The sequence below is a fragment of the Colias eurytheme genome, chromosome 31 (assembly GCF_061535395.1).
Source record: "Colias eurytheme isolate Ceu_HAF_F1 chromosome 31, ilColEury1 Martin Lab GWU primary, whole genome shotgun sequence".
In the NCBI taxonomy this organism is placed as follows: Eukaryota; Metazoa; Arthropoda; class Insecta; order Lepidoptera; family Pieridae; genus Colias; species Colias eurytheme.
In genome coordinates this window covers 1069533-1097107 of record NC_143010.1, presented here as the reverse complement: position 1 = coordinate 1097107, position 27575 = coordinate 1069533, and the positions used below count along the sequence as shown (strand labels likewise).

Here is a 27575-nt window from a genome sequence, read left to right as displayed (position 1 = left end):
TATTCTGTGGAAAATTTTGACGTCATCCGCGTACGCAAGAGTATTACATGAGATTAATTCAAGAAGATCGTTAATATATATCAAGAATAGCAGTGGCCCCAAATTGGAACCCTGCGGTACACCGGAAGGGGATAAGAATGGAACAGAGTCATAGCCATACAATGCAACCAATTGTGATCTATTAGCTAAATATGAACTCATCCACCTATACAGACTACCATGTATGCCAAGATGATTGAGTTTTGAAAGAAGGATAGTGTGATTTACAGTATCAAATGCTTTGGAAAAGTCTGTATAAACCGAATCCACCTGTAATTTACTATCAAATGATTCTGTCAGATAATTAGTATAAATGAGTAAGTTTGAATTTGTTGAGCGACCAGCTACAAACCCATGTTGTTTGTCGTTTAATCTATGTTTGATATGACTATACATATGTTCGTATATAATGCTTTCAAATACTTTAGCAAAGCAGTTCAAAATACTAATTGGTCGATAATTTTCGACATTTCTCTTATCACCGGATTTGAAAATTGGTGTCACTTTGGCTAGCTTCCATAAAGACGGAAATGTTCCTTCGATTAAAGACTTGTTAAATAACAGAGTTAACGGTTTAACGAGAGATGAGGAACATAAACGTATAAAGACTGGTGGTATGCCATCGGGCCCAGTGCTCTTGGTTAAGTCGATTTTCTTTAGATAAGATAATACTACGCTCTCAGATATGTGTATGTTGTTTAGTGTGTAGTTTGATGAAGCAAATTTGGGAATGTAGGCAACTTTGCAATTTTGCTTATAAACCGAAGAAAAGTATGTAGCGAACAAATTGGCTATATCATGTCCTGTGTCAGCAACTTGATTTTTGTAGTACATACTGCGAGGAATGTCGTTTGTAATTTTCTTGTTTTTTGTATATCGCCAGAAAGACTTCAAATCTTTAGTGAGACTGGATTCGATATTACCAATATACGACCTGAAACAAGAATCTATTAATTTTTTCGATCTAGATCTTAGAATTGAAAAAGTATCATAATCACGAGGATTGGAGTACTTTTTGTAACGGTGATGAAATTTCTCTTTAGATTTAAGTATTCTTTTTAAGTCCTTCGAGAACCATATGGGATAGTGATTCCGGTGGCGTTTTATTCGTGGTGTATATTTTTCGATAATAGTATGAATATTATTATAAAATAGTTGGACAAATTCATCTATCGGTAAGTTCAAAGCAAGTTGTTGCCAGTTTATTTTTTGGATATGGTCGTTACAACTATTGAAATCGGTTTTGTAAAAACACAGCTTGTCAAAAGAATTATTTTGATTCAGAGATACGAGCATGTAATTGAATGTGATTTCCAAAGGAGGATGATGATTGTCAAGGCGGCTTAAAGGAGCGCCGTTAGTAATTTTGTATAAATCTGGCGTATTTGTGATTACAAGATCTAAGAACCTACCGTTTGTGTTGGCTATGTTGTTAATTTGGGATAATGACGTGCACTGTAAAAATTCGTAAAGTAATTTTGTTTTTGGACATGAGTAACTATTGAGGCCGCCATTATCTGACCATATTAAATTGGGAAAGTTAAAATCACCTAATATAAGAGTACTACAATCAGATGAAGTACCTAAAAAATGGGAACATTTTTCCATATATTCAGATACCACACTCGTTGACAAGTAATCAGGTAGGTACACAATACATAGGTTTAATACAGCACGATTTTTTAACTTAATATGTAGCCATAGGTCTTCTAAGAGTTCGGACTGCAAATCATTCCTTTCAACGACATCAAAATCTTTAGACAAGGCTACCAGCACGCCACCACCATGACTTTTGTTATATGCACTACAGAATGCTTCGCTTCTATCTCTACGTATCACTTGATATCTATTATCAAAAATTTCACTCGAGAGAACAGTATTATTTAACCAAGTTTCACAAATACATATGATGTCATAACTATTAATCAAAATGGAATTAGAAATTTCTATGGTTTTACTCTTCATACCACGTATATTCTGATAATAAATTGAGAAAGCCATTTTCAAAAAACAGAAAAAATTAAGAAACAAGTTAATCTAAAAAAGATAAAAATATTAATTTAACTAATGCATTAAATCTAAACTTTTACTGTCCTTAATGAATATATATTGCGATCCGGGGTCTTTTCTCACAAATATGCGGCCACTACGAACCCAAACGAATTTGTACGATAACTCCTTAGCTCTCATTCTTGCTGCAATGTGTAGAGCCTGATTTTGAGGAGATAAGTGCTCAGATATATAAACGGGCTTCTTTTCACCGGCCATACCTAATAAGGCAGTATTGAGTTTATTATCAGGATTTGCTTTATTATATCTATAGACAGCGGAGTAAAATTCATCTCGTCGTCTCTCGCTGTTAAATTGCACAATAATTGTACGAGGAACATTCGTGTTTTTGTTCTGTTTAGCCACACGGTTACACTTCACGACATCACCATCGGCAATTTTGTGTCCAACAATAGAAGCGCACTGCTGTATTAAGTTAAGGACATTTTCAGATGGGTGCTCAGGAACACCTTTTATTTCCAAATTTTTGCCCCTAAGACTTTGTTCTATTTTGTTAAGTCGGTCAGACAATTCATGGACAGATGATTTTAGAGCATCATTTTCAGATTTTAATTGCTTGTTATCCTTCGACAAAGACTTTATATTTTCACGCATCTCATCATTCATATCGCTCAAAAAAGAAACAGATTTACGAAGTTCCAAGAGCTCTTCCTTAAAGGTGACCAATTCCTTCTTTAATACTTGGGATAGCAAAGATGGTATTTCAAGCCTAAGGGAATCGAGAAGTTGATCCTTCAAAGAACCGCTTACTTGATCAGTTGGACTTACAATCAATTGAGGTCCTGTGGGAGGTACCTTAACTTCCAGAACTTTTGTGTGAGTCGGACGACGGGCTGTGACAAAGTTAGGAGAAATGCTATCCTCGTCGCTACACGACACCTCAGCACCAGTATCCGACTTTAACGAACGTACAGGAGTGTTGGAATTGTCTCCCTTGGGACGCTTATTTCTACATGCTTGACAGGTCCAATTCTTCTTGTGCTCTTTAGTCATAGAATTTAAGAAACGCCTTTCAGATATGTTTGCGCACAGAATGTCATATATCTTTTCACATAGGCTACATTGTATGAAGTGTTTCCCGGAGATTGGGGTCAAACATCCAGCACAGGAAAAATTATTATTTTTAGACGCCATTTATTTTATCTTATATGTCTATAAGATAAACAAGACTATTGTATTCTGATTACAAATAACTTGATGAAATTCAATAAATAATAAAAGATCAAATTTTTAAATCATTAGTCTCTGTGAGGCACACGCATATGTTATACCACTCGACGTATCGGAAAGTTCCTTAATCTTTGACAAGCGATGAGTAGACGACGACACTGGGGCTGTGCGTGCGAAAATCACCCGTCCGCACTAGCAATAACGGTGGCGTTCGCATACACAATGAATCACACTTTTTCTTCGTACCGTCAGATGATATTTTGTTGCACTAATTACTTTGAAATTGTTAAACGAAAGAAACACTTTATTTCTTCAATTGCACAGAAACAGAGTTAGTTTTAATTTTTAATGTTATTTGAACTTTCGAAATAAACAAAGTTTTGCACTGGCTAACTCGAATTAGATTATTTATACTATTATTTATCACAGAACAACAAACTTGCAAAGTTAACAGTTTACCGGTTGATTGAATTTATTTGATTTATTTCAGATAATTGCAATATCCATATATATTGTTACTATCTTGTTACCTTAAAAACTATGTTAGTATTACATATAGCCTTCCTCGATAAATGGGCTATCTAATAACGAAAGAATTTTTCAAACCAGTCCAGTTCGAGTCCAGTTTTCGGACCAGTAGTTCCTGAGATTAGCGTGTTCAAACAATCAAACTCTTCAGCTTTATTATATTACTAGCGGTCCGCCCCGGCTTCACCCGTGTTACATATTTCGCAATAAAAGGTAGCCTATGTTCTTTCTCAGGGTCTAAAGATTATCCGTGCCAAATTTCATCAAAATCGGTCCAGTAGTTTAAGCGTGAAAACCATACATACATACATACATACAAACCTTTCCTCTTTATAATATTAGTATAGATATTAGTATAGACTAGTTTTCCGCCTGCGACTTCGCCCACGTTTTCACAGGAAAACCCGCATAGTTCCCATTCCCGTGGGGTTTCCGGGATTAAACCTATCCTATGTGTTAATCCAAGTTACCCTCTATATGTGTGTTATGTGTGTTAAATTTCATTGTAATCTGTTCAGTAGTTTATGCGTGAAAACCATACATACAAACCTTTCCACTTTATAATATTAGTATAGATAAGATATTACAATAAACATAATGCCATTTTACTCACCGATGTTCATTAACAAAATCCAAAGCTTCATATATTGTGTCTCTCATGAACTTATCCAATTCTATGTAACTATCGGAGGGATCTTTTGGTGCGTTCTCAAATTCGATTATAACTTCCTTTGGTTTTGTTATAGATGGTGATAGCCTGGAAGAATTATAAAAATAAATAAATATTTATAAATATTTCAGGACAACTTTCACATGGCACGATCTGATCCCATACTAAGCTTTCGCTTGTGTTATGGAAACCAGATGGCTGATAAACATACATATATATAATTTTAAATGAATACTTATATAGATAATTAACACCCAGACACAGAGCAAACATCTATGTTCATCACACAAATATTTGCCCCGGGTAGAATTCGAACCCACGACCTCTGGCATTGGAAGGCAGGGCCACTGCCAATCAAGCCAAAGGGTCAGTCAAATTATAACTATTATAAATTAATTGGTTATACATACTATAAATGTTATTGTATGTTTGTTTGTCTTTCTGTCACGTCGAAACTGAGTGATAGTGTTATTTAGGTTACTTTTTGATAATTTCAAATTTATAACACTTATTTTGCTTATTCAAGTTGAAAATAAGCCCAAGAATTTAAAATGAAAATTAACATAACTTAAAGAAAAACAATAACTTAAAAGAATAGAAAACACAAATCCACTTCACCAAATTCGATTTTTATATCAATGCATTTGCATTTTAAAATCTTCAAAACTTATGAATTGATTGCTAATAATATTACAAATAGTTTTAAATATTATATTTTTCCAATATTTATAAATTGCATTTGCACTAATTGAAAAAAAAAATTGAAATATACTTATATCACATAATTTTCTCAAATATTTATAAATTCCAATTATTATTAATACCAAGTTAGGTAATATAAAGAAAAGATCTATAGATCACCTCTTCCCGCCATCTATATCTTCAGCGAGATCCATTTCACAGCACAACTCTTTCTCTAACTCTTCGAGTCTCCACTCCAATTTCTCGTACATTTCGAAATCATCGGAATTCTCATAAACCGCCATTTCTTTAGCCATTTTGACTTTTTCTTTTGAATTAACTTTATTGGTTTTATTTTCTGAATCATTTCCTGTATCTTCGGGTTTTGCTGTTGATTCCATTTCATTAATAGTCGTATCATTATTCTTATTTTCAACAATTACAATTTCTTTGTCATTACTTCCTTCGTTGCAATCTTCATTCTGTGTAGCAACTATTTCTTGAACTTCCAAATCAGCTTCATTTTCATGATTTTCTGTATTTTTACTATCTTCTTGTAAATTGTCACTACTTTTATTATCTTTAGCCACATTTACGTCATTTTCACAAATTTCACCATCACTTGCTTTAATTATATCATTAGATTGATCAGTAACTTGATTCATTTCGTTATTCACACATTCATTAGTATGTTTTTCATTAACACCATCATTTTTACTTAAATCATTATTATCATTAATTTCTCTTTCGTCTTTAGGAGTATCATTGTCTATTTCATTATTTTCATTACTAGTAGTATCATGGTTTATTTCATTTTTTTCGTGTTTTTCATTAGATTCGTCATTATCTATGTTTTCAGCTTCTTCATTGTCTTTTGACGATTGGAACAAAGGGTAGGTCATGGCTAAAATCCTAGGTCTTTTATTTTCATCACAGTTTTTGTATAGCTTCATTATCTGTAAAATATAAACTGCATATTATAATCTTAAGTAGAAACCCTACTACTAATATAAAAGCGATAGTTTGTGAGGATGGATGTTTATTACTCTTTCACGCAAATACTACTGAACCAATTACAATGAAATTTGGTATGTAGGTACCTAAGGACCCAGAATAAGACGTAGGCTATTAATTTTCCCCCTATTATTTTTTTTTTTTTTTTTTTTAATTTATCCCCGAAATCCCACAGGAACGGGAACTATGCGGGCATTTCTTTGAAAACGCGGGCTTAGCCGCGGACGGAAATCTAGTAAGAAATGTATGTCTTATCGTATTATTTTAGAACAATTGATGTTTGTAAGGTTTTACGCCAAAGGTACGTGCGGTTGGTGACGTGACGGTAGTTCTATGACGCGATATTTAAATTTTATTCTCAACTAGCTGCTCCGCGCGGTTTCATCCCCGTGGCTCCACGCCTGTTGGTCGTAGCGTGATGATATATAGCCTATAGCCTTCCTCTATAAATGGGCTATCTAACACCGAAATAATTTTTCAAATCGGACCAGTAGTTCCCGAGATTAGCGCGTTCAAACAAACAAACTCTTCAGCTTTATAATATTAGTTTATATGCGTCTAAAGTTTCACTTCAAAACGAATACATACATATTTCAAGTTATCATCTTTAAACACTAAATGGCAGCTGTCCACGATGAGTACGTTAATTTTCAGCATGTCCAACATTTCATTCTCGAGGATTTGTTTCAGTACCAGCGATGTACACACTATAACCTGAAAACGGAAAAAACAATGTTATTTAATATTAGCGGTCCGCCCCGGCTTCGCCCGTGGTACCTACATGTTTAAACTATCCTATCTCTCAAGTTGGATCGAACTGCACATGGTGTGCGAATTTTATTATAATCGGTTAAGTGGTTTAGGAGTCCATTGAGGACAAACATTGTGACACGAGATTTATATATATAATAAGATTTCTAATAGCATTTGAACTATTTTCTCTGGAGAAAACGATTAACTAATATTTATGCCAAATACAGTTTATAAAGGGCATCTTCACTCATAATAAACGCAAAAGTGTGTATGTATGTTTGTCTTTGTTTCATATCTAAATAGAGCAATATTATGATATGATGTTTGTGTCTTGAAATAGATGGCTACAGAATGACAAACCCTACTTTCTCAATCCTATATGAGATTTTCCTTCAATAACGCGAGCGGAAAGCTGGTAAACTTCAAAACACATAAAAATTCACACATTTCATCTTGTGTTTTTATAATAAACTAGCGGTCCGCCCCGGCTTCGCCCGTGGTACCTACATGTTTAAACTATCCTCACTCTCAAGTTGGATCGAACTGCACATGGTGTGCGAATTTTATTATAATCGGTTAAGTGGTTTAGGAGTCCATTGAGGACAAACATTGTGACATGAGATTTATATATATTAAGATAAATAAATAAATTAATTAATTGTAATAACATGGCCGAAAAACCAATTTATACTAACGTCTTTTAACTTCAATAAATGAACTAACCAGCGATAAGGCCGCCCTCTGTACATTGATATAAGTTATTAAGTGTTTTAAATTGTCCTATATGGTGTACAATAAAGTATTTTTCATTCATTCATTCATTCATTACATACCTGCTTCTCCTCCAGTTCCCGTCTCCAATCCTGTACATCATCATAGCCCTTCACACCGCTGATCACCAAATCAGTTAGAATCTTCAACTCGTGCGCTATACAGTCGATTTTGGAAGCCCTCGTTATATATATGGATCGTTGGAAGCCAGATTCTAGTGAGCTGAAGGAAATAAATGTCAATTATAGAATAATGAAATTAAAAATGAATACAATACATATTTTTTATTTATTTATTTATAACACTTCATTGTACAAAACAATGCAGGAAATGTGGTACAAATTAATGAGGTACAAAAATTTTGCACAATAGGCGGCCTTATTGTGTCACAGCAATCTCTGCCAGGCAACCTAGTAGGAAAGGAAATGTGAGAAGAATAAACATACTAATAACATATTGTGGAGGAAGGAAGGTGGAATTCCTCCATCGAAAAGGGAGGATCCTCGACCAGTCTACTCGACTGGCCGGCCATTAAGGCCCCAATTAATGATGTCAGAAAGTTGCATGTATGCTCTGTAGCGAAAACATTTCGCTTGCGCGATTCAGAGCGAGGTGTCGCTAAACATCCATACTAATATTATAAATGCGAAAGTAACTCTGTCTGTCTGTCTGTTACTCAATCACGCCTAAACTACTGAACCAATTTGCATGAAATTTGGTATGGAGATATTTTGATACCTGAGAAAGGACATAGGCTACTTTTTATTGCGAAATATGTACCACGGGCGAAGCCGGGGCAGACTGCTAGTATTAAATATGAAGTATATTAAGCTATATTTATTTCAATCAAAAACTATTAAGATCTGAATCAATAAGGATTACTTTTATTTTAGCTCATATCAGCACAACATATAAAATTTTAGGAGCCTTGTTTTACATCTTATTGGATTGGGTTAATATCTGTTAAAATAAAAAATAAAATCAATGAGGTGCTAGTTACAAATAAGCAATAAAACCAACAAAACAACCTACCCTCGTATCCGATGAGCGTACTCAATCAACAAGCTAGTAGGTATAAAGTTCGTATGTTCGGTAATCATAATATTTTTGACACCAGCAGCCGCGGCGAGTCGGGCGCCGCCCTCCGCCGCCGTGAAGCGGGAACAACAGGACTCCATTACTGAAAATAATCATAGAAGTTTGTTAATTATTTATTCAACCCACCAATAATGGCTGAATTACTACGAATCTATACTAATATTATGAAGCTGAAGAGTTTGTTTGTTTGAATGCGCTAATCTTGGGAACTACTGGTCTGATTTGAAAAATTCTTTCGGTGTTAGATAGCTCATTTATCGAGGAAGGCTATAGGCTATATATCATCACGTTATGACCGACAGGAGCGGAGCAATGCGGGTAAAACCGCAGGGCACAGCTACTTTTAGAATAAGTATCAATGTGCATAAATAAATAAGACAATACCTACTGCTTTGATCCTATAGTCCTTCTATTACTAATTAATGAAACTAATTAAACATTCAAATACAAAGTGCATTAATAACAAGATTTACTGTCGAGTTTCTCTAATTGGATTTATAATGTAAGCGAATAACATTAAATACTTACTTAAAACACTTGCATTAATGAAGCAAGAACACAATTCCTCTCATATTCACTATTTATTTTATTTTCACTACGGTATTTACACAAATATACACATAAAAACGAAACTAAAATTTGCAAGAATACGTTTTATCGCTTCCTAGAAACTGGAAATGGTATACTTATTTCAAAATGTAAAGAGTTCACAAATTTTATTTCGTATAAACTATGGTAGTTTAACAAAGCGTAGGAATATTGAAAAGTAAAAGAACACCAAACAATAAAATATTTAAAATAGTCGGAAATCGGAATGCGTCCAAGCAAGCTCAAGCCCAAACATCAATTTGACAATTTGGAGTACCTTTGACAGTTGACATTACAATCGCCAAAATGCAAAACACAGAGCAATGTAATCCAAAATGGCAAATGTGCGAAGCATGGACGTAATTTCTAGTCTGTCTATTATTTAAGTCACGTAGAGCAAAAAATTCATACTGTAGCTTCATAGAGTTACATACAAAAATTAATTACTTTTACATTCCTATTAATATTCTTCTGTAATAAAACAGGATAGACACGTATCAATAATTTGGAATTATCAAGAAGAACACTGCGTTATCAAGTTTGTGTAACGTAAAACTTAGCTGAAAATAAATCCTAAACATAGTATTAATAAGAATTAAATTTGGCTCTGAATACTTTAACCGGAACCCGATATCTGTATCCTATGCCTAAGTGCCCATAATAATAACATTGCATCAGAAAACACATTAGAGTTCACCAGTTCACAAGTGTTCAAAATATGAAGTGTGAATTGACAAAATATTCGACATAAAATATCATAATCGACGTGTAATCGACTATTAAAGAAATTAATAAAACTTTACTAAACCGGTTCATTGTAGCGAAAGAGCGGCAAAAGTGAGTTTTTAAATTATTATTTTTCGAATGTTAAATAATCGTTCTTTATTTAAATGAAAGCAATAAACAATAGTAAAACCTCAATGTAAATCATCAAAAATTTTAATTTCTATTGTGTTAATCTATACGCAATCTATACGTATATGCTTGATTTAAGTTTTAAGTTTACAGTACTTTGTGTTTAGGTACCATACCATAGTATAAAGAAAGCAGAGAGCAAGTAGGTCGTCTCCCGGCGCGGCCGCGGCGCCGCGCGCGGCATTTAGGAGCGAACGGTAACTAAACTTGCTTGCTTGGTCTCTTTATACTATGGTAATACTCATTATGTAGGTAAAATAAATTATTTATGTATAGTATAGTATTATGCATGTGTTATATAAAAATCTCTCACAAAAAGCAAATTTTAATAATTGGATTTGGAAGAATTAGATTCAATATTACAGAAAACAATAAAGAAGGGTAGTTTGAATATATTTTTTTTTATAGGTATAGAGGTTATTTGTGTTTGTATTACAGTCGGTTTCTTAGAAGCCGTATATACTGGAAGGTACTGTGCTTTACTTTTCGCCTCCCATTCCACATGCCTAGATAATTTTTGGTGTATGGGCTATCATTACTGAGTTATTAGTCATATTAATTGTAAAAATAATTAGGTAATGTTGGTCTAATCGTGTTTTTATTAATATCTAGCCACTCGCAGCATCACAATTCAGACGTCACCAATCGGCTGATGGCCTGCGATAAAAAAGTATTGTAGCTTATCAACCGACTTCACAAAAAGAAAGAGACTCTGATTTCAACTGTTTTTTGTAATTTGGTCTAGTTCTGTTTGAAGGCGGTATAGAATTTTTATTAAAAATAATTCTTAGTTTTTTTCATTGATGTAAGAAGTTTGAGTATGATATCTTCAAAATTTGTTTCTAAATTATCACATCATTTTTCAGTGTCATTGGATAACCAAACAAAATTCAAACCTAAAAATGTCGCCTGTTCAATAAATCCATATGAAATCCTTGAACCTATCAAGGTAGATAATATTCTCGTAGACTTAAGCACTGATACAGATAAAAACACACATGATTCGCTCCAACTAGGCTCCTTTATAGATACAGTGCGTAAAACGGAATATGATTTAGTAGACCTCTATCAAAATATTTACGTTACACCCCTCCATATACAGAAAACAAATGGACAAGATAATGCGACAGATTTTGCAGATTTCTTCGATAAACTGGAATTAAATGATAAAAAAGATGGGCCGATTGAAAATAAAAGTAATGCTCTTGCTTCGGAATTTCGAAAACCATGTAACAAGCCAATCGAAGCAATTAATGAAGTGAGAAATGACATACATAAAGAAAAATTAAAGCCTTTTAACCACACTTTAAACAATGAATATAATCCTAAACTTGAATGTCACTTTAACAAAAGCAAGCCAGCAGTCAATGAAATAAAATTCAATAAAGATGTATTAACAAAAAACATTGATAAAGAATTTATGGAACACAATAAAATAAAAGAGATTTTACGTGTTTTTAACGCTGATAAATCAATGAATATGAAACAAGACAATACAAAAGGAATCAAGAAACTACACGTAATAGATATGATAAATGATAAACAGTTCAATGGTAGTATAAAAAATGGACTTTTACAAACAGTGAAAAAAGATGAGAAATTATATGCGAAACGTAATATATTACTAGATAGAAATCTAACTAAGGGAGCTGATATCTACGAAAAATCCATAGTCTTGCCTCAAATGATGGAACGATTGGCGGCCAGAAAGAAAATTCTAGATGAACAGAAGAATTTAAAAAGGAGGTTAATTCTAGGAGGTCCGATATGTTCAAATACAAAAGAAAATAATACAGGCATCGAACCAGTGGTCTTGATGAAAGATTGCAACGAAGAACGCTTGAAGAGCCTTGCTACTAGATTATTGTTTGCGGATTTTGTGAAAAATGGGAAAACAGAAGAATAAGGGCCAGTTTTACGAGTTTTAGATCTAAGTCTTTAAATCCATGTGTTGGTAAATTTCCTTACTTCTAAATGTATTTTACCTACTTTATGGCTACTAAAACTACCCACCAATGGTTACAAATCATATTATAGTCGCTTTCATAATATAAGTTATTTGTAAACAAAATATCGTTTTGTAAAAAAACATCAGATATATAAAAAGGAGAATCCTTGAAACATCATAAAGGTATTTATATAAATATTTTTCCATCCAGCTACACTCTAATACAACTATTTACTTCGTTTTATACTCTTTTGCGGAGCTACATCATTGTAGCATACCTATAACTTTTATTTACTGTCACCTACCCTACGGGCAAAATACAAAAAAAAAAATAATTAGGGCGAAACTTCTAGGCGTGCTGAGAGTAAAATGTCAAGGTCGCGTCATGGCAATACCGTCACGTCATGGAAATATTACACAATTACATAGTATGAATTTCCTGTATAAAAGGTGACCTCATTTAAATACATAATTTAATGTGCAACATATTATATACAAAGATGCATTGAGAAATAAAATATTATCTACTATAGATATAATATTATGAAGTATTTTACGTAATTGTTTTTTTGTAATTAAGCTCTTCTATACACGAATAAATATTTGAAGGTACTTTTTTGTGTTTTTAATTGAACTTATTATCACTTTATTCAATATCTACTGAAACTCAATATTTGTACCTAATGGTACAAGTGTTAGAGCATAAAATCAAGATTATAGCATTGAGTTACTATTTACTACGTAATAAAGAAGACATCGCTACTACACTATTTGTAACACGAGTTAGAGCCAATCGTCTGAAACCAATTTTTTTTGTTAAGTAAGTACATTGATTGGTTTTAATCTGTGGTTTTAATTTAGCACCCGCGGCCGCCACGCTTGTCGCACAGATTTTGTTCGTGGTGTCCTCTCTATACGTAGTAATAATACCTCAATGGATTCTAATCGCAAGAATCTAATAAAAGTTTTTATATTTTATATTTATGATATATTGTTTATAAAAATATGAGCTCATACCTACTCATATTTGTATAAACAACGACAGCCAATTACTTAGAAATACAAATCCAAACAAAACATGAAATATGAAAACTGTGTTTGATAGGTATTATCACAGACTAATAATAATATACTACGTATACAAGTATTATGTTTTATTTGATTACGCGAAAATATACAGTCTATAACGGAAAGACCTATTTTAAGCGAGATATCAACATTATAATTTACTAGATTTCCGCCCGCGGCTTCGCCCGCGTTTTCAAAGAAAAACCCGCATTGTTACAGTTCCTGTGCGATATCCGGGATAAAAAGTAGCCTATGTTTTATTCTGGGTCTTCAGCTACCTAACTACATACCAAATTTCATTGTCATCGGTTCAGTAGTATTTGCGTGATAGAGTAGCAAACATCCATCTTTCCTCACAAAATTTCGCATTTATAATATGTGTTAGTAGGATAATATGTTGGCATATTATTACAACGTATCTGGAGAGTTTGTTTGTTTGTTTGTTTTAACGCACTAATCTCAGGAACACCGGGTCCGATTTGAAAAATTATTTCTCTGTTAGATAGTCCATTTATCGGGAAGGCTATAGGTACAGGCTAAATATCATCACATTAAGTCCACTGAGGGGAGAATTATTATTATTATCAGGTAAGATTTACTTGTTGAAATCAATATTCCTTAGCCACTACTAAAAGTTATTAGAAATATGCATAAATAATCAATTTTTGTTACTCTTAGTTGTTACTCTGACTCTTAAAAACGTCTTGAACGATATAAAAGTATTTTAAAATCATACTTTATACAGATTATAACAGTTTTTAAACCATACTTTATTTTTAACGTCTATTTCATTTCTCATTAGGGGATTTCCGTCATAATTTTAAATGCCGGGAATTAACCTATAAAGCTTGCCTGTGTTGCTTGGTGTTTCCCCGTTTCAATGTTTCCACTTTTTAAATGTTCGCGTTTTGAATGGTGCTCTTAAATGGTTTGCAATTATATACACAAATAATCAGAAAGGTACACTCATTTTACCTGTGCATTTTACTAATTCTATTCTTAGAAATTTTAGAAAACAGTACATGACTACATGGACAAACCAGGGACAAACACACTTTATCATCACTACATAGTATAAAACAAAGTCGCTTTCCCTGTCCCTATGTCCCTATGTCCCTTTGTACGCTTAAATCTTTGAAACTACGCAACGGATTTTGATGCGGTTTTTTTTAATAGACAGAGTGATTCAAGAGGAAGGTTTATATGTATAATAACATCAATTAAATAGTGGAGAAGAACTGTTATTTTCGAGGTTTCTAATGTGATGTCGTAAAAAATTACATTTTTTCCGCTTACATTGCAAACGCAGGCTGAACCCTACGAGTTTTATCAAAATAATGTACAAAGTATTGTACACATTGAAAAGGTCTACAGAAAAGTCCGCGATGGTATATGTTTATCTCTTATGGATAACCCACAATAACTTTTTTTTGTCATTTACTTTTTACGACAAATAATGGCTAATTTGCGATGCGATTTTAACCAATACAGCATTAATCCTTAACCAATTAAATACCTTGAATACATTGTTCATTTAATATAGATCTATATGGCCCTTTACACCGTATGATTTAAGTGAATATTTTCGAAGATATTACAGATTTAAAAATTGCGAGACGTAGCGTTTGCGGTGGTACCGGCCGGCCGCCCGGCTATCTATTTTATACCCGTGCGAAGCCGGAGCGGGCCGCTATGTTTTTATATACAACGTTTTCACTTTACAGTTTTTCTGTGGTGTATTTAGTATCAGCATTGCACCCGTGCGAAGCCGGGGCGGGTCGCTAGTAATATAATAAATGCGAAAGTAACTATGTCTGTCTGTCTGTTACTCAATCACGCCTAAACTACTGAACCAATTTGCATGAAAGTTGGTATGGAGATATTTTGATACCCGAGAAAGGACATAGGCTACCTTTTATTGCGAAATATGTACCACGGGCGAAGCCGGGGCGGACCACTAGTAATTAAATAAATTTAAAAAATATTACGTTTAAGGGTACAAGAGAGAGATATTTCAAGTTATTTATTTACTACTTATTAAACAAACGCACGCTGAATGATTTCTGCAAATGTTTCTGCTGCATACATAATTAATATTTATCACCAAAAACACCAAAAATATAAAATTTCAATTTTCTAAACTTTACTAACCCCGTTTTCCAATTACAGCACTAGAGCGCATTATGCGGCATAATGCTTAACGTTGAATGTTCCAACTACAGCAACGCTTCGCACAATCGAGCACTAGAAAAAGTAATGCGCGTGAATTGATGCGTGCAATCGATTTATCGTTAGTAATTATTAATTGTTGGAAAAAATTTTAAAGCTTTCGTTTCATTGTAGTTTTTTCGAAATAATCAAAGTTAATTCAAATTGTGTTAAAAAAATAAATATATGTATGGATGAAGGTACAAACATTGAAAAAAATGTTAATGAAATAATCAAAATCCAAATTACTTAAAATAACCGTAAATATTTTTTTTATATACCACTTTGTTAACACATTAATGAGGTTATTGCTAACTCTATGAATATTTTTTTTTTCAACACTGAACTTAGCGCAACCTGCTGGTGCGTTTCATGTTCCAATTAAGCATCAGCATAATTCGGCATTGTGCGGCACTGAGTCACATTATGCTTTGTAATTGGAAAACGGGGTAAATGTGTCAATGTTGAACAGCTGTTTATTGTTATTTTTGACTTTGACGTTATTCTCGATTCACTTTTCACAAGTTACAACATAATATATTTTTCAATAAAACACTAATATTAACTTAAACATTAACCAAAATGGACATCGTAAGTAAATTGGAAAAGGAAATATTGGAAATACGCAAGAAACTAGAATGTAAAGAGCAAGAATTGATTGACGTAAAAGAAAAAATGGGTACGGTATGTAACGTCGTGTTTTTATGTATTTTACAAGTTATATGTACAGAAACGATTCGGTTCTGCTTTGTATAACTATTAGCATAAATGCTATTGTCAAATATTACAAATGAATTCAGATTTCTTTTAGTATTAACCGGTTATATACATATATGTAAAAAGTATGTAACAAAACATTTACCCGTAAGTAATGATTGACTTTTTCAATATTAATGAAATGTACTTAACAATACTTTTGAATAATATACCTGCAACCCCTACCCAAATGTATATAATAAATTTTATGTACAAGTAACTATTGGTAAACTAATAAATTGTAGTAGGAAATAGGTCCATGAGTAGGAATTACAATTTTTGTAAATAAGCATAACTTACGTCATATTATAAAAAAAATGTCCATAAAAGGCCAGCAAAGCACCTGCAACATTTCTAGTGTTACAAGTGTTTATTGGCGGTGGTGACCACTTAACATCAGGTGGCCCACCTGCCCCTTTGCTTGCTCTGACATAAAAAAAAATGATTGAACTTAAAATTTTAAACATTATTTTACTTTTAAAAATCAACATCTTTAGGAGTAAGGTTATTTTTCATGCATTTGTGACTTTTCATTATAATAAGTTTCTCACATATTAACTAGATGCCCAGTACCTTCCCACATTATAATATGAATACATATTTTGATGATAATTACATAATGATGATAAATAATTTAATGTTTGCATTTCATGTGTGTTGCTAAATGTTTATATTGTGTAAAATCTCATGCTCTGGTGTATTTATTTGTGTTATGTTGGCAATAAACATTTATTGAAGTGAAACTTCTTTATCGGCGTTGGACAAAAATTTAGTGTAACATTTTTGCGTTACGCCGTACGCGTGACATTTTTGCGTTACGCCGTACGCGTGACATTTTTGCGTTACGCCGTACGCGTGACATTTTTGCGTTACGCCATACTCATGACATTTTTAAGGTCATAAAGAAGTTTCACTTCTTACGTGTGTACTCTAGTACATGCATACATTTTTTTATTTATAGATGTAACTAATTTACATGTAATTGATTTTCAGGCACAAATCAACAGTAAAAATGGTGATTTGGACAAAACAAACAGTTTAAAAGTACAATTTGGTGATAGCATTCCAAAATGGGCTATAGAAAGGTATTTATTATTACTTACATTATCTAAAATTAGTAAATCTGGCAAAAATTGCACTTATTGATATAAGAAACAGTCTAAATATTCTTAGACCTATGGAAAACACCAAAAATTTCTTAAAATTGTCCCATACAAGCATTGAGATATACATATGGAGACGACACCGCCTACATCACTTATGTTCCGCTCACCATAAGCCATATGGCTTAACTGCACGCTCATTTTTTATTTGTTTTAAAGTGAAACGCATCAAATATGCCTTTGTGTGTGTAACGATATTGCACAAATAATACAAATAATACGATAAAGTGACTAACATAACTTTTCATCTGTAAGTACCTAACTAGATAATAATTTTTAAAACTTAGAGCAAAAAAATGGCGCACAGATTTTGTTCGTGGTGTCTCCTCCATACGTAGTAATATTATCTCAATGCATACAAGGTGGTTTGTTTCTAACATTGTGATAAGAGTTCTGTATGTTTAAATAGTTTAAGGTTTTCATATAATTATCAATATTTATCAAAATTTTATGAATGCAAAGTAATAGAATTAAACTGAAGACTGCTGAATTACTTATAAAAAAAGCCCAAGAAAGAAAGAAACATTTATTTCACCAAAATTAAAACTAAACGTTAAAAATGGAATAATTATACAAAAATAACTTATCGGTACTAATGACTAATAATATTATAAAGCTGAAGAGTTTGTTTGTTTGAACGCACTAATCTCAAGAACTACTGGTCCGATTTGAAAAATTCTTTCGGTGTTGGATAGCCCATTTATCGAGGAAGGCTATAGGCTATATAATATCATCACACTAAGACCAACAGAAGCGGGTGAATCCGCGGAGCGCAGCTAGTAACCATAATTAAGCTATTGCATAGCTTCTATCGCAGGCCTTGAGCGCGGGGAACGAATCTAGAAATTCCGTAACGAAAAAACCTCACGCTCCGTCGGAGGTGTGGCTTTAAGGCATAGCATGCAATAGCTTTACCGCGGCAGTCCCAGAGTGCCACACGTTTTTTCTATATTTTACCTCTAAATAAGACACAAAAATTAATACACTTTGTTCATATTTCCAGATACAGCAGACAGATTCTACTACCAGATATAGGTGTCTCCGGCCAAGAGAAACTGATGAAGGGCAAACTCCTAATCGTCGGGGCGGGAGGCCTAGGGTGCCCAGCTGCTGTGTATTTAGCGGGGGCTGGCGTTGGTATGACTTGTATTTGAAATCAAATCAACTTTAAAATAGACATAAATAAAGTTAAAAAAAACTAAACAACTTGCTTTAATAAGAAGTAGTGATTGTTGTATTTTCACTGATCCTTGATAATAAGCAGTTCTTAAAGTTTCATAATAAATAAATAAATATTTCGGGACAATTTTCACACACGGCATGATCTGATCCTATACTAAGCTTTCGCTTGTGTTATGGAAACCAGATGGCTGATAAACATACATATATATAATTTTAAATAAATACTTATATAGATAATTAACACCCAGACACAGAGCAAACATCTATGTTCATCACACAAATATTTGTCCCGGGTTGGGATCGAACCCACGACCTCTGGCTTGGAAGGCAGGGCCACTACCAACCAAGCCAACTGTTCTGTCAAAAATGTATTATTAATTAACTTTGCCTGCATTTTTTAATCCGTCAGTCCTCGGATCACAGACACAATAGAAAATCTATTGTGTCTCGGCCCGATCGGGCCGCTCGGTGGTCAATGGGTTAACACACTTTTATTAACAGACAGATTTAATTTAAACAAGAGGTTATTTTTCTTGATTTTATTCAATATTGAAATTATTTATTCAAAATCGATTTTTTAACTTTTCAGGTGAAATAGGTATAGTAGATTACGACACAGTGGATATAACAAATATACACAGACAGTTTTTACATACCGAGAAAGAACAAAACATAAGCAAAGCCGAATCTGCCGCAAATAGTTTAAGAAGGTAAGATATTATTTTAATTATTAACTACTAGCTGTGCCCCGCGGATTCACCCGCATTGCTTCGCTCCTGTTGGTCTTAGCGAGATGATATGGTATTACCTATAGCCGTCCTCGATAAACGGGATATCTAACACTGAAATAATTTTTCAAATCAGACCAGTAGTTCATGAGATTAGCGCATTCAAACAAACAAACAATCTCTTCAGCTTTATAATATTAGCGTAGATATGTATTATTTACCACAAGCCATTTTTACAAATAACTAGATATATTTAGAATTCTATGCAAAAGTCCTCAAATATGTTTGTAAAACTCTAGTCGAAAGAAACAGAATATAAAGCAAAATCAACCTTAAAATAAGGTGTTAAAATAAATAAAAAATGTGTGCGTGTACTAGTGTACACACGTAAGAAGTGAAACTTCTTTATGACAAAAAATAATGAACTATATGCAACTTTACAGAAATACGTCGAATCACGCGTGGTAGGGATAAGAAAAAGATGGCGCGTAACGGAAAAATGTCACGCGTAACGAAAAAATGTTACACTCAATTTTTTTCCAACCCCGATAAAGAAGTTTCACTTCGATAAATGTTTCAAGACAATTTTCACACACGGCACAATCTGATCACATATTATGCTTTCGCTTGTGCTATGGAAACCAGATGGCTGATAAACATACATCTAATAAATATTCTTACAAAATTAACAATCAATTTGACATATATTTAACTATTTATTCTTATAATTACAGCATAAATTCACGAATAAAAGTCACTCCATACAAAGTGCAACTGGATTCGTCGAATGCTCAAGAAATAGCGTCTCAATACGACGCCATCTTGGATTGTACTGACAATGTGCCTACAAGATATATGTTGAGCGATGTTGCTGTTATTGCTAAGGTAATAAATATTAATTATATGTAACTAGCTTTCCGCCCGCGGCTTCGCCCACGTTTTGAAAGAAAAACCCGCATAGTTTCCGTTCCCGTGGGATTTCCGGGATGAAACCTATCCTTTGTTTTAATCCAAGTTACCCTCTATATGTGTGCTAAATTTCATTGTAATCGGTTCAGTAGTATTTGCGTGAAAGAGTAACAAACATACACACACACACACACATCTAATTACTACTATGCAATATAATAATGAAAAACAGTTGGAATTGACATCTCATGACGTCACAAAATGGCGCTCAATCGATCCTATTCTAAGTTAGATCACATAATACGCTAATTTTTATTACAATTCGCAAGTAAAACCGTATCCTAAATATAGTTTAATTATGTTTCAGATACCGTTGATTTCAGGAAGTGCATTGAAAATGGAAGGGCAGCTAACTATTTATGGATATAGGGCTAAGGGCCCTGACGATAAGGTAAATATTATTGTCACTGTATAATATACCTATCTTTAATAACATTGTAATGTAAAAATGTATGTGTTTTTAACCGACTTCAAAAAAAGGAGAAGGTTATCAATTCGGCCGGTCTGTTTTTTTTATTATGTATGTACACCGATTACTCCGAGGTTTCTCAACCGATTTACGTGATTCTTTTTTTGTTCGATGCGGGATGGTGTCGAATTGGTCCCATAAAAATTTTATTAGGATAGGCCCAGTAGTTTTTATTTTATGAGCATTTTTGTCTGTATTTGTAAATGTTGCAAGTGCAAGTTTGAAGTCGGTTGTTTTTAACGCAGTTATCACTTGTTAATTGTCTTTTTTTCACCTCGCAACCGTGATATTATGATAAATACTACCGATAATAATATTATATTTTCCAACGAAATTGTTATTTCACTACTTTGTATAAAAAGGGCAATAATATAATAATACTAGCCGACCCGATACACGTGGTACCTACCCCATCTTTCAAGTTAGATCAAAACCGGTAAAAAACCATATTAAATCAATATAAAGTGTATGTTTGTCCCCAGTCGGGGTATACATAAGTAGTATTTATTTATAGTATGTATAGTAAATAGATAACTGAATTGTGAACATTTGTCCCATACCCCACTCGGGGACATAAGTAACTTATAAACACTAAAAAACTAAATTTTACACGTTTGTCCCATACCCCATTAAGCAATAAATAGGTATTAAATACTAAATAACTCAGTATTTTAATATTTGTCCCATAACCCAGTCGGGGCCATAAAATAATTTAATTTTAATCTTTGTCTCATACACCACTCGAAGTCATAGGTAAGTAACATATACTAAAAAACTCAGTATTTATATATGTTTGTCCCATACCCCAGTGGGGGCCATGTTACCGCTGTGTGTTCCCCCGCCCCCCGCCCCCGGAAGCAGTCGGCAGTTGTTCAGCCAATGGCGTCGCTGGGCCCGTCCCGGGGGCCATAGGTAAGTTATCTATATACTGAATACTTAATAATATTATACAGCTGAAGAGTTTGTTTGTTTGAACGCGCTAATATCAACAACTACTGGTCCGATTTGATTAATTATTTCGGTGCTAGATAGCCCATTTATCGAGGAAGGCTATAGGCTATACTATATTATATCATCACGCTAAAACCAACAGGAACGGAGCAATGCAGGTGAAACCGTTTTTAATAAATTACTTACTGTATACTAGCTGTGCCCCGCGGTTTCACCCGCAGTGCTCCGCTCCTGTTGGTCTTAGCGTGATGATATATAGCCTATAGCCTTCCTCGATGACGGCTATCTAACATCGAAAGAATTTATAAATTTATAAAGAATAGAAAAAATTCGATCACGAGGCGGGACTCGAACCCGCATCCTTCGCGTCATTCCGGGGCGGATGCCTCACCAACTCAGCCACTCGTGACCCGCCCGAGTGATCGAATTTATTCTATTCTTTCAGTTTTATGTGTCTGAAGGGACACACCGCGCGCCATCTATTGCGCGAGGCATCCGCCCCGGAATGGCGCGAAGGATGCGGGTTCGAGTCCCGCCTCGTGATCGAATTTTTTCTATTCTTTATAAATTTATATTTATAAAGCATTTGAATGCCATAAAACCAAAAATATAAATTCAATCGAAAGAATTTTTCAAATCGGACCAGTAGTTCCTAAGATTAGCGCGTTCAAATAAACAAACTACAAATAGCTAAGTACAATTGGCGGTCTTATCGCTTAGAGCGATTTCTTCCAGACAACCTTTGGTACAATAGATGTCTCTTGTTTTTAATATTATAAATATAAATAAATAACTATTTCAGGTGCATTACAAGCATTGGAAGCAATCAAACTTCTAGTAGGTCACACTAGAGACAAATTATTGGTTGAAAGAATGTTGATTTTCGATGGTGAAGACATGAGCTTTAGGACTGGTAAGTAATAATCTCTATCTCTACTCTTTATCTCTTATTCTATTAATATAACTAGATTTCCGCCCGCGGCTTTGCCCGCTTTGTCTAAAAGCTAATATGTAAATCCATACTAATATTATAAATGCGAAAGTAACTCTGTCTGTCTGTCTGTTACTCAATCACGCCTAAACTACTGAACCAATTTGCATGAAATTTGGTATAGATATTTTGATACCCGAGAAAGGACATAGGCTACCTTTTATTGCGAAATATGTACCACGGACGAAGCCGGGACGGACCACTAGTTATACAATAAAGCCTTACTCTTGAATTTCAGTATTATTTTACTAGCTGTGCCCCGCTGTTTCACCCGCATTGCTCCGCTCCTGTTGGTCTTAGCGTGATACCTTCCTCGATAAAAGGGCTATCTAATACCAAAATAATTTTTCAAGTCGGACCAGTAGTTCCTGAGTTTACCGCGTTCAAACAAACAAACAAACAAACTCTTCAACTTTATAATATTAATAATATATAATAAATATATACAGGGTGTCCCACTATTGGTATATTAAGCGCGAAGGGACTTGTAGTTTTGCATACACTGATCACGTAAAAAATACTTAAACAACAAAATTATGTCAAAATTTTTTTGGCTAAATTTTTCCTTAAAATCCATGTTTTGTTCTCTAGCTTCGCGCAACCGGCATATACCGCTTTGCTATGTGAGCATTTTGTCTATGAAAACATAATCTTAAACGATAGCTCACGTGCGGGTGGCAAAGTGGGCGGGTTGCTTGTTTTGGGTGTACACATAGAGTTTAAACTTAAAGAATTCATCTATCCGAAAAAAAAATGCGTCTGGAATTTTATAAGTATTTTTTACGTACTAAGCGTATGTAAAACTATAACCTCCTTTGAGCTTAGTATACCGAAAGTGAGACAACCAAGTGTATAGTATAGATGAGTAATTTAAAATTTCAGTGAAACTTCGTGCTCGGAATATCCAATGCCCGTCGTGTTCAGAAAATCCGACGATCACAAAATTAGTCGATTACGAAATGTTTTGTAGTGCACAAGCGAATGACAAGGTAAGATGGTTGTATTATTTTTATTTATTTACTGTAATCACTACATAGTATAAAACAAAGTCGCTTTTTCTGTCCCTATGTTCCTTTGTATGCTTAAATCTTTAAAACTATGGAACGGTTTTGATGCGGTTTTTTTAATACATAGAATGATTCAATAGGAAGGTTTTAGTGTATAATTTATTAGGTTTGAGACAAAGTGGGCGAAGCCGCGGTCGGTAAGCTAGTATTCGGATAAAGTAGATCCATTTGTTAGGAGAATAAAATCTTATTATTATAATATACTAGAACTCTGCCCGCGGCTTCGCCTGCGTTTTCAAAGAAAAAACTGTATAGTTCTGGGTCTTCAGCTACAAATATCATTGTAATCGGTTCAGTAGTTTTTACAAACTTTCGTATTTATAATATTAGTCGGATAATATTACGTATATCGATATATCCAATGATATTAAAATTAATTATTATTATAGTATAAAAAAACAACAAAAACACACTTAAATAGTATTTTGAAGTGAAACTTCTTTAGGCGCGTTGAGAGTAAAACATCAAGGTCGCGTCATGGCAATACACGTCATGGAGTAAAGCAACGATTTTGATTGAATCTTGCTAAAGAAGTTTCACTTCTGATACGTGTGATCAGCACACATGCTCATTTTTGTATGTTCTGTTTGTGAAATAAATGTTATTTTTATAATTTCAGGATCTCCATCTTGACATTTTACCGCCAGAAAACCGAATAACCGCCACAGAATTGGCGGCAAAAATGACAGATAGTGATAATTTAGAAAAGCGCCATCTATTGGTCGATGTTAGAAGCGAACCGGAGTTCAACATGTGTTGTATAGATGGCGCTGTTAACTATCCCATAGATAATCTGTATAAGGATAATTTAAATGCTCTTTTGGAGGAAATAAGGAAATGCACTAGTCATGGTAATTTATTTTTATACCTTTACCTGTATCTGTAGCGGTATCATTATCATATCTATTTATGTGTTTATGTTTATATCTGTATTTATATTTATACCTTTACCTATATTATCTGTAGCTGTAGGTATCTGTATCTATATCTGTATTTATATCTTTACCTATATCTATTAATTATCTATATTTATAATTTATATCGATATCACGAGCTAAGTTAATTTATAATTATTCCTTTACCTGTATCTGTAGCTGTGTCTGCAACTATATTTATGACTAGCGGTCCGCCCCGGCTTCGCCCGTGGTACATATTTACGTTTTCTCTACATAAGAACCATCCTCGTACTTCAAGGAATATAATAAAAAAAATAATTATCGAAATCGGTTCAGCCGTTCTCAAGTTATGCGCTTACCAACACATTTTGGGATTCATTTTTATATTATAGAAGATTATATTCATATCTATATCAGATACAGAGGTACAAGATTCTATACCTGTATCTGTACCTGTATTATTCGATGACAAACTGTAAATGTATTTTTAAAGATAACTAGCTTTCCGCCCGCGGCTTCGCCTGCGTTGTATAAGAAGACCCGCGTAGATTTCTTCCGTGGGATATCCGGGATAAAAATTATCTATGTCCTTTCTCGGATCTCATAATATCTCTGTGCCAAATATCATCTTAATGTTAGTAAGGATAATATAACAAACTAGATTTCCGCCTGCGGCTTCGCCCGCGTTTTCAAAGGGTAACCCATTCCCGTGGGATTTCCGGGATAAAACCTATCCATTAACATATAGTTAATCCAAGTTACCCTCTATATGTGTGCTAAATTTCATTGTAATCGGTTCAGTAGTTTATGCGTGAAAACCATACATACATACATAATTACAAACCTTTCCTCTTTATAATATTATTATTAGTAAAGATGATGTAACAACAATTTTTTTACAGTTACATTCATCTGTAGAAGAGGCAACGATTCTCAAGTCGCGGCGAAGCGAGTTCTCGATATTATCGAAGACAAACATAAAAACAAAATCAAGGATTTGACTGGTGGCCTGCATGCCTGGTCTAAATATATAGATCATGACTTCCCTGTATATTAAAATTGTTAAAAATAGTATTTTGTTTTAATAATGTCACTTAGTATAAAAAAGAGCGTGTGTGTCGAACACACGTGTCAGAAGTGAAACTTCTTTGGCAAAAAATTCTAAGATACCAAAATCGTCGCCTTACTCCATGACGTGACGGTATTGCCATGAAGCGAGCTTGAAATTTTACTCTCAACTCGCCTAAAGAAGTTTCACTTCAAAAATTGATAAAATAGACTTTATTGTATTAAAATTTTAATGATATAACTTACTATAAACAACTAGAGTCGCTCTCCCCTTTAAAAGTTCGTAAAAAATATCATAAAAAATACATTCATTGAAATTAACACCTTATTCCGTGGAAGTAATGTTCAAAGTCTATTGTATCGCTCATTAGAAAATTCTGCTTTATACCCGCGTAGGCAGAGTTTTGATTTTGACTATTTTTCAGCGCACAAGAGTGTAGTTGTTATTATTACGTCAATGAATTAAGAATAATTTTAGAAGTTGGTAGAAAATGTCTTTTTCTAGATCTTTTTATGAAATTACTAGAATATAGAAGTAATCTCATTATTATTGTTATTCATAAAACTTAATTATGAGCGAAATTCGATCTTACAAACTACAGAATTTGAACAAAAATGTTGTTCGTAAGTTGAATATGTAATACATATTGTAATATTTGTAGAAACCAATGTATATGTAGTTAGGACTTTTATATTATTGTTAATAAAAAATATGAAATATTATGTCTTTTTTATTGATTAGTGTTTAAAACCCCCTGTCTCTGATTTCACGAAAAAACTTCTGGACGGATTTAAATGAAACTACAGTAATATAGTTATATCTATCACTAGCTGTGCTCTGCGGTTTCACCCGCGTTGCTCCGCTCCTGTTGGCCTTAGCGTGATGATATATAGCCTATAGCCTTCCTCGATAAATGGGCTATCTAACACCGAAAGGATTTTTCAAATCGAACCAGTAGTTCCTGAGATTAGCGCGTTCAAACAAACAAACTCTTCAGCTAATAATAGTATAATGATTATATTATATAGATAATATCAATATAGAAAACTTGAATTTGGTTGTTGCTTGAAATTGTGGTTTGGAAAAATTTCAAAGAAATATATACATAAAACATACAACATATTAATAGATATTAAAACATAACAAATTAATGTCGCTGGGTAAAATCACTACATAGTATAAAACAAAGTCGCTTTCTCTGTCCCTATGTCCCTATGTCCCTTTGTATGCTTCTTTAAAACAGCTACGCAACGGATTTTTATGCGGTTTTTTTAATAGAGTGATTCAAGAGGAAGGTTTTAGTATAATTATAATTTATTAGGTTTTAGACAAAGCGGGCGAAGCTGCGGGCGTTAAGCTAGTAAAACACTATAATAAATAAATAATTAAATTAATCAATATTCCAAATCAATCTGTCATCTTCTAAATCATAGCGTAATTCCTCTTCATCATTCTTATCATCACGCCTCGCTTTGCCGCGTCGAATCTTTTTTAAATGATTTAGTAAATTGTTTTCTTGTATTGCTTCTAAATAACTATGCCCTTGGCTCTTCACTCGTTGAAAATTCCTTCTATTTTCCATGTAATTATTATTAAAAATAGCATTAATTTCTTTTAAATCTGGGTTGTTGAGTGATAGCAAAATTATGTTAGGTCGATACTTCTCTTTATTTGGAATATATCCTAGTAGTCGTCTATCATTATAGTGTTTAAATTCATCATCACTAACATCAAAGTTTTGTTGTTTATTCTCATTTCGTTTATTATTATGGTCTTCATCCAGAGATAGTAGAATTAAGCCTTGTCTTCTACC

General features: G+C 33.6%; 3 protein-coding genes across 3 annotated transcripts in view; 2 read left to right on the top strand and 1 right to left on the bottom strand.

Moving 5' to 3' along the window:
• Nucleotides 1–9624, bottom strand: part of Dcr-1 (Endoribonuclease Dcr-1) — a 53043-nt gene extending 43419 nt beyond the window's left edge. The window contains exons 1-6 of the mRNA XM_090118758.1: nucleotides 9323–9624; nucleotides 8729–8876; nucleotides 7759–7918; nucleotides 6761–6886; nucleotides 5339–6114; nucleotides 4421–4564 (exon numbers count right to left, since the gene is read on the bottom strand). Of these exons, the coding sequence (XP_089974884.1) occupies nucleotides 4421–4564; nucleotides 5339–6114; nucleotides 6761–6886; nucleotides 7759–7918; nucleotides 8729–8874 (1352 nt within the window). The 5' untranslated portion in view covers nucleotides 8875–8876; nucleotides 9323–9624. The remainder of the gene's footprint in view (nucleotides 1–4420; nucleotides 4565–5338; nucleotides 6115–6760; nucleotides 6887–7758; nucleotides 7919–8728; nucleotides 8877–9322) is intronic.
• A 451-nt stretch (nucleotides 9625–10075) lies between these two features.
• LOC149895344 (uncharacterized) lies at nucleotides 10076–12451 on the top strand. Its single transcript, XM_090118725.1, has 2 exons — nucleotides 10076–10219; nucleotides 11164–12451. Coding segments are annotated over exons 1-2 (1041 nt in total). The 5' UTR covers nucleotides 10076–10218; the 3' UTR covers nucleotides 12204–12451.
• Nucleotides 12452–16013: 3562 nt separating this feature from the next.
• Uba4 (Ubiquitin-like activating enzyme 4) lies at nucleotides 16014–26484 on the top strand. The gene is made up of 11 exons (XM_090118728.1): nucleotides 16014–16205; nucleotides 17271–17362; nucleotides 18444–18577; nucleotides 19212–19332; nucleotides 20085–20235; nucleotides 20627–20710; nucleotides 21598–21700; nucleotides 22542–22652; nucleotides 23613–23719; nucleotides 24417–24648; nucleotides 25596–26484. The coding sequence occupies exons 1-11, from the start codon at nucleotides 16104–16106 to the stop codon at nucleotides 25748–25750; spliced, it is 1392 nt and encodes a 463-aa protein (XP_089974854.1). The 5' UTR covers nucleotides 16014–16103; the 3' UTR covers nucleotides 25751–26484.
• Nucleotides 26485–27575: the final 1091 nt, after the last annotated feature.

Bases quoted from the DNA above. Each gene is read 5' to 3' on its own strand.
- Uba4 (XM_090118728.1), top strand. From the start codon at position 16,104: ATGGACATCGTAAGTAAATTGGAAAAGGAAATATTGGAAATACGCAAG. The intron at 16,206-17,270 runs GTATGTAACGTC...ATTGATTTTCAG, and splicing joins TAAAAGAAAAAATGGGTACG to GCACAAATCAACAGTAAAAA. The intron at 18,578-19,211 runs GTATGACTTGTA...TTAACTTTTCAG, and splicing joins TTTAGCGGGGGCTGGCGTTG to GTGAAATAGGTATAGTAGAT.